General features: G+C 52.5%; 1 long non-coding RNA gene and 1 gene segment (V, D, J or C); both read left to right on the forward strand.

Annotated features, from left to right (window-relative positions):
* The first annotated feature begins 1865 nt into the window (after positions 1-1865).
* On the forward strand, positions 1866-2379 carry LOC110122069 (immunoglobulin heavy variable 4-59-like). The segment is given in 2 exon segments: positions 1866-1911; positions 1994-2379. Coding segments are annotated over 2 exon segments (432 nt in total).
* Positions 2380-2391: 12 nt separating this feature from the next.
* On the forward strand, positions 2392-3886 carry LOC139034207 (uncharacterized). The gene is made up of 2 exons (XR_011486634.1): positions 2392-3324; positions 3410-3886. It is a non-coding gene; the product is annotated as an uncharacterized lncRNA (long non-coding RNA).
* The last annotated feature ends 4354 nt before the right edge of the window (positions 3887-8240 follow it).

An 8240-nucleotide genomic window follows, 5' to 3' on the forward strand; every position in this document is an offset into this window, starting at 1 on the left:
GCTTGAGATAGGAATGCCTGTTAGGGTGATGCAACACAAGACACCTGAAGACTGACTCTGAAGCTGGAAGAAGGTGTTGAGCCAAGGAATGAGGACACATCAGAAGCTCAGTGACCTGGAGACCAGAGGCCCACCATCCTGTAATCATCCTCAAGAGTCTCCCCCTTGCCATGTATCAGACAAATCTCAAACCTCTTGGAGGCCTGACCCCCACAAAGGTCACAGACCCAGTTAGGTGAACCCACTCCCAAAAGCAAGATCAGGTGGCAGGAAACAGGATCAGGCACAGAAGTTGTCCTGGTGCAAAACAGCAATAGCAAAACCCTGACTAGAAAGGGTGTTTCATATTCAACAGGTTGTAACCCAGTCAGTGTACAGGTGAGAACTTTGGGTTTAGGGAGAGCTGACCTGCTCCAGACCCACATGGGTGATATCTCAGGGCCAGAGAGGAATGGGTTGCATATACAGGGTGTTAGTCAGAGATGTGGAGAGACGGTGGTAGTTTCTGGCTCCAGGAGAGATAACACCACTGATGGCAGCACTCACCACCCCCGGAAACCCCAGTGTAAAGTCCAGACGCGCGGTGACGGCCGTCATCCCCAGTCTCCATGCTCACAGCCGGGATGCAGGTGCGAGGCCACAGCCTCAGGGCCACAGGGAGACGGGGGAGCTGTGCTCTGCTCTCCAGCACTGCTGACTCAGAGGACCTCAGGCTCAGTCCAGGACACGGAGACCCTGGGCTCGGGAAAGCTGCTCTCAGTGGGGTTTTCAAGGGAACCTGCTTCCTGAGGAGGGGCTTTCCTCTGATCATGCTGCCCTCACACTGCACGCCGTTCACTGTGAAGGTTTACCTCCACGAACCATGCGTGTCCTCTCACCACTGTGGTGGGGACTATGTTCCCTGAGCTCCCATCTCACGGCAGGGACACAGAGAGGAAGAATTAAGCACTTGGAGGAGGAGGGAGTCTGTGCAGAGTGACCAGGGCACCTGCCCAGCATGTTGGAGCACTAGGAGCTCCCGGGCGCTGTCTGACCTCGTCTGCAGTAGCCTTGGGGTCCTCAGTGTCCACACTCAGGCTGGGGGTCCTGAGGTTCACAGGCTCCTGCAGACACTCAGTTGTGCACAAGAAAATGTGGGACAGCCCACTGGGCAAGTCAGCCATCCTGGGAAGATGAGCGTCTCAGCAGAAACGTCTACTTTGTCCACAAAATTAACTGCAGGGTTAGTACATATGAACAACACCACCTCCAGAGCAGCTCTTGATTTTAAACTGTTCAGATGAAGAAATGGTCTCACCAGCTAAGGGAAATAATAAACCATTTTTGAGTTTTGATAAAATTTAAATTGTACTGAGTTTTCTTTGAATTAAATGCAATTATCACAAACATTTTCACTCCAATGTTTTAATATCCTGTTCATGAACATAAGCCAGTGCAGAAAAGAACGATAAATGAGAGTTCTGACAACTATGCAGACCTTGATCTGCAGTGTGTATTTGACAAGAGATGAACCTCCATGCAATCACTCTCTTCCCAAGACCTATGCTTGATATTTGACCACATCTTTTTTCCTGACCAGCTTCCACATCCTTTCATTTCTGGACACAGAAGACCCCAGGTAAGGGGAGGGGGGCCCCAGGGGCGGCTGAGTTCTCTGAGGGCACAGTCAGCACCCCCTTTCACAGGGGGAGCCCCAGAGACAGGGACCTCCCTTCACTACCTTCTGCTTTTTATGCAGAGGCCCCTCCCACATGCAAAGATCCACTCAGTCACAGGGTGGAAACAAAGCACCAGGTCACTTAAATTCAGGCTCCTCCTCAGGCTTGAAGAGATTTCCGGGAGCGGTGACTCTCATCTGCTCGAAGATGAGCCCACTGTGGACCTTCCTCTTCCTGCTGTCAGCTCCCAGCGGTGAGTGTCTCTGGATCAGACATGGGCACGTGGGGAAGCTGCATCTGAGCCCGTGAGTCACCGTGCTTCTCTCTGTCCACAGGGGTCCTGTCCCAGGTGCAGCTGCGGGAGTCGGGACCCAGCCTGGTGAAGCCCTCACAGACCCTCTCCCTCACCTGCGCTGTCTCTGGATTCTCACTAAGCAGCAATAGTGTAGGCTGGGTCCGCCAGGCTCCAGGGAAGGCGCTGGAGTGGGTTGGTGCAATAGGTTATAGTGGAAGCTATAACCCAGCCCTGAAATCCCGGCTCAGCATCACCAGGGACACCTCCAAGAGCCAAGTCTCCCTCTCACTGAGCAGCGTGACACCTGAGGACACGGCCGTGTATTACTGTGCAAGATACACAGTGAGGGGAAGTCAGAGCGAGCCCAGACAAAAACCTCCCTGCATGGGCGCCCAGGACCACCAGGGGGCGCTCGGGACTCGGTAGAAAGCGGAGCCCAGGCGCAGGGGCGGAAGAGGCGTTGGGGGCTGGACGGCCTGGAGGGGATTCTCTTCAGAACCTGCTCTTTACTGCTCCTGCCCAGGAGCTAAGCCACAGACCCTCTCACGTGTCCTGAGATTTCATTGCTGTGGTTTATGTCACTCTCTGACAACTGTGTGTGTATATATATTTTAATTTTTCCTTGAAGTAAGGATAGCTTTATGCAAACACACACACACAAACACACAGACGTAATAGTCAGCAGCTAAATCTTTTTCTCCTTCATTTTTCTCCTTTCTAAGGAACTCAGTAAAACACTTGACTCTGACGTTCATTTCAAAACTGTTACCTACCTGAAGCCCACACCCCATTCTGAGCTTCTGTCCGGATCATTCATAAGGGGAGATACAGAGCTCCTCAGCAGGATTTGTCCGTGGGGTGAGCATGGAGCCCACCACCCTCTGTGCCCACTCCCATCACAGTGGCCGGCACTGGTGCAGAGTAAGGAAGCAGGAGCTGTGCTGGGCTCGGCCCTGAGGAAGACCCACGGCCTGAGAGGACGAGGAGCTGAGCTGAGATGGGGAGGGGCAGGGGGCCGTCGGGATGGAGACTCTGGGCTCAGACAGGGGGACCTGCCCTTGGATCTGGTTCCAAGCCATCTGGTAGACCCAGTGTTTTCCCACCCTTGCTTTCCAACCATGTAAATTCATAGAGTGCCCATGGGGATCCTGGGATGACCAGGGTGAGTGTGACCACAGCCTCTCTGGACTCACAGGGATAGAGCTCCTCAATGCAAATTTCTCTTCAAGCTCCAGGGGAAAATCCATCCCTGGGCGGTGGGAGCTCAACCCTCTCTGCTCACACAAGGCTGAGGTCTCATGGAAGGCAGAGCTGTGGTGCAGAAGATGAGCCTGTGGGGTCTTCTCCTCTGCCTGGTGACAGCTCCCCAAGGTGAGGGTCTCAGGTTCAGGCACTGGTCTGTGGGGATGGTTGTGACTGCAGGTCACTGACAGGGACTGACTCTCCTTGTTCCCAGGTGACCTGTCCCAGTGCAGCTGCAGGAGTCGGGCCCAGAACTGCTGAAGCCCTCACTGACCCTCTCCTTCACCTGCGCCATCTCTGGTTACTTCATCACCAGTGGTTATGGTGGGAACTGGATCCACCAGGCCCCAGCAAAGAGGCTAGCATGGATGCGGTGCATATATTATAATGGTGACACTCACTACAGCCCCTCCATCAAGAACCACACCTCCATCTGCAGGGACACATCCAAGAACCAGTTCTCCCTGCAGCTGAGCCCTGTGACCACTGAGGACACGGCCGTGTGTCACTCTGCAAGAGACACAGTGAGGGGAAGTCAGTGTGAGCCCAGACCCAAGTCACCCTCCGGGGGCCTCCATGACCACGAGCGGGTGCTGGGGACACACAGTGGTGTTGTGCAGGTGCAGGAGCAGATGGTGGTTGACAGCTGGTCTGCTGTCAGGACCTGGGGCTTCCTCTCCTTGTAGCAGTTTTCCTGGGGAACGTCTCTGCGTTCATGACTCTGTAGGTGCCTACTCAGCCTCTGAGGCAGAATGGTGTGTTGGGAGAGGAGACCACATCCTCACTGCACGAAAGGCACAGTCTCTTAGGGTTGCTTCCTCTTGTCACTTATGTCTGTTCTCTGGACATTTGGTGTAAGCTGGCTGAGTCCACAGGAGAGGCTCTGCGTGACTCAGCAGTGTGGCTCAGCACAGCAGGGCCAGGGAAAGAGCTAGCCAGCGGTCAGCCGTGTAAGTGCATGCTGGGCTCAGACAACAGAGGTGTGTAAACCCAGAGCCAGGAAGAAACCCCCCCCCCCAACACCACCACCTTGGTGGTGCGAACTGAACTGACACTTCACTCACAGCACCAGCCACAGTTCTCTCCATGGAGACGCAGCGGGACCTCCACGCCAGCCTGAGATAGAAGTTGAGTCTGCTGACACCACGCAGAGATGCAGGAAGGTGAAAAGTTCGTGTCACCTGTATTCCTGCATCTATGTCTGTGATGTCATCAAACTCATCTTCTATATCAACCTGGGGTGTGGGGTCCCACTGAATTTCGATGGAGAAACTATGATTAGTGCTATTAGTGAGGTGTCAGCTCTTTGAGCACCAACGGGGCATTCTTCCCTTCACTAACTGATAGGCTCTAGTAGGTGCAGTAGATTCTGTCATTTGGGAAGTTCTATGTTAGATAGAGGCCACGTACTAAAGGAAAGCTTTTACTAGTAAAAACAATCCCTACTTGATATCCTCAGTTTTATTTTTAAGGTGTGATCCACCAGAAGTTTATACGTGGACTCGTCTTTCTTATTTTTTTTCCATTTATTTTTATTAGTTGGAGGCTAAATTACTTTACAATATTGTAGTGTTTTTTGTCATACATTGACATGAATCAGCCATGGATTTACATGTATTCCCCATCCCCATCCCCCCTCCCACCTCCCTCTCTACCCGATCCTCTGGGTCTTCCCAGTGCACCAGGTCCGAGCACTTGTCTCATGCATCCAACCTGGGCTGGTGATCTATTTCACCCTAGATAATATACATGTTTCGATGCTGTTCTCTTGAAACATCCCACCCTCGCATTCTCCCACAGAGTCCAAAAGTCTGTTCTGTACATCTGTTGGACTCATCTTTCATTGAGAGAGCACAATACATCTAAGGAATATACAGAATATTCCCTGATGAATAAAGAAGCCATTGTGAGCACCCTCTTGGTGTTCAGCCATGTCTCCTCACTGTCTCATGGAACAAATGCTACCTTTTAGCTCATGGAACTTACTGATTTTTAAATCACTTTTGTCCTAATGCGTGCATGCTAGTCACTTCTGTCATGTCCGACTCTTTACCACCCAATGGACTGTAGCCCATTAGGCGCCTCTGTCCATGAGAATTTCCAGGCAAAAGTGGGTTTGCATGCCCTCCTCCAGGACATCTTCCCGACCCAGGGATCAAACCCATCTCTCTCACATCTGCTGTATTTTCAGGTGGGTTCTTTACCACTAGAGCAACCTTTTGATAATTGTGTGAGGCTCATTAAGCAGCAATCAAAGACAACTTGAGTAAACAGTGTGAACATGAAAGTCGCTCAGACACGTCCGACCTTTTGTGACCCCGTGGAAAACACAGTCCATGAAATTCTCCACAGCAGAATACTGGAGGGGTTAGCATTTCCCTTCTCCAGGTATCCTCTGTCATCCTCTTCTCCTCCTGCCCTCAATCTTTCCCAGCATAAGGGTCCTTTCCAATGAGTCAGTTGTTCACATCAGATGACCAAACTACTGGAGCTTCAGCTTCTTTTCAGTCCTTCCAATGAATATTCAGGACTGATTTCCTTTAGGATTGACTGGTTAGATCTCCTTACAGTCCAAGGGACTCTCAAGGGTCTTCTCCAACAGCACAGTTCAAAAGCATCAATACTTTGGCACTCAGATTTCTTTATGGCCCAACTCTGACATCCATACATGACTACTGGAAAAACCATAGGAAAATAAAGACTCTACTTTTGAATATGCTGTCTAGGGTGGTCATAGCTTTTCTCCCAAGGAGCATGCTATCAGGGAAGATTAAACTGATCTATCGGGGAAGCCCAAACAATGAGAAAGATCACAAGCTAATGAAACAAGGAGCCCAGATGTGGGTGTTCCAGGCTTGGTGAAGTCAGCAGTTCATGTACCCAGAGAGAGTGAACCCCCGTCCACAAGCACACCCACCTGTCAGCCCCTCCCCCAGGTGACCCACATGTACGGACGTGATGACTGCATTCCACGGTCACATGCAGACGTGGAAAGGGGCAGGGAGGAGGGGAATGGCTCCTCTGAAATTTCCTCTGGAACCAGGAATCCCCATGAGATGTTTTGTCAGAAGACTAGCACTGGGTCACCAGGGACGTGACAATCTCCTCACCGTGGTGCTTTCTGAATTCCAGCCTCTTGGCAGAGCTTTGGAATCTGAGCCTAAGTGTGAGTGCCCTGCTGTGTCCTTCACGCCTGTCTTTCATGTTAGTCAAGTCTGTCCAGGCTCCTCTCACTCTTAGTGACATTCGATTTCTCCTTCTACTCACAATTCAAGGTCACCCTCAGCTGGTACCTGCTGGTTTCTGCATCAAGAGGTAGTGTGTATGAAACCTGTCATGTCCATCCTTAAAGCAAGGAAATTCTCAACATCAAAACTTTCCCTGGACCTAACAGAGTCCTAACGTTTCAAGGGAATCTCCCAGCACAAAACCAGAGAGGTGGGCAATCCACAGTCCAGGTGAGACCGGCCCACGGATGTGAAGCTTCAGGAGGCACACCTTCAGGGTAATTCCTACCAGTTCCTACAGGACCAGCAATAACCACTGTGAGGATGAGAGATCCTGGGGGCCACACTCCATGGTTTGTGGGATATAACTCCACAAACATCCAGGTCCTCAAGGTGAGTGTTCATATTTATCCCTCAGGACACCTGATGGACGAAGGGAAGACCAACATTGGGAAATGCTAACACCTACCCAGAAGGTGCATCAGGCAGACCCTCCATAGAAGAGCTCTTCCCCCAGCTTCTCCTAGGAGATGAACAGAAGTTCTTGTCTACTGCAGACCTACAGAGGGGGCAGATCTCACAGCTAGGAGAAGGGACTGGACCGGTGCACTGCAGGCCGGGAGGAGGTAAGCGGGGATGGGCCAACACTGGAGACCCTGGAGATGCTCACAGCCCAGACTCACCTCCCTTGAGTCGTGGGTGTTCAACCTCAACAATGCAGGAAGCCCCTACCCACATGTGACCCCCAGGGACCTGGCAGAGCTATGATGTGCAGCCTCTTTGAGGAGGGGAGCTAGTGTGCAGAGACCACAGCCAAACAACATCCAGGAGGCAGGGTGCTGAGGCTCTGGTACCCATGGCTAGAGACCAGGCTTGGAGCACCTCACTGCTGGCCTCAGACACCCTCTCTCTCCTGCCTGATCAACTTGGTCAGGAGATACCCTGACCAAGGAGGAGAGGAGATACCCTCTCCTGCTCTTGGGTATCTGACATGCTCAGGAATATTTATGAAGTTTCCATCAGAGACTCAGAACAGGGGGAAGAAGCGGGTTTGTCACAGGGTCCTGCTGGAGGAGATGTATCTGACTCAGCAGTGGGTCTGTCTCCCCACTGATGCCAGGTCCTGAGGTCCTTGGGCAGGTGGTCAGGATGGATGGTGAGAAGCAGGATGGAGTCTGAGGATGGATGCACCCCGAGGCCGTCCTGGTGACGAGATGTCCTGCCAGGGGACATGCACACTGCTGACCTAGCTTCTCTGCAGGGTGCTGTTGTGGCAACCCACTCCAGTGTTCCTGCCTGGAGAATCCCATGGACAGAGGAGTCTGGTGGGCTACAGTCCGTGGGGTCTCAAAGGGTCAGACACGACTGAGGTGCCTGAGCATGCTCAACGCCCCCTGTTCCCTGGTGAGCATTCCCTCAGGGCAGCATCTCCTGAGTCATCTGACAAGGGCACTGCCTCATCCTCCTCTGACTTTAGGTGTCTCCTCTCACACAGGTGTGGGCACTAGAGACCCTCAGGCGTTTGTGCTGTGAGTTGCCAGGGGGCGACTGCACTGGTTTCTGACAAGGGGGCTAGTCTGGCACCTTCTTGTGGGGCCCCTGCAGGGTCCAGGTGCTGCAAGAACAGGGGAACCCAGGAGTGGAACGGTAGGTGGACTGGGCATTGAGCCCCATGCCTGTGTGTGCAGCTATCCTGTGACACAATGTTAGCCCCCAGGGGGCTCCGGGAGATGAAGGGACCCCAAGTCCTCGAGAGCCTCTGGACTCACTGTGAGTGTCAGCTGCATCAGTGCAGCTGCAGACTCAGGGAGGTGACGT

The sequence above is a fragment of the Odocoileus virginianus genome, unplaced genomic scaffold (assembly GCF_023699985.2).
Source record: "Odocoileus virginianus isolate 20LAN1187 ecotype Illinois unplaced genomic scaffold, Ovbor_1.2 Unplaced_Contig_44, whole genome shotgun sequence".
NCBI classification, from domain to species: Eukaryota; Metazoa; Chordata; class Mammalia; order Artiodactyla; family Cervidae; genus Odocoileus; species Odocoileus virginianus.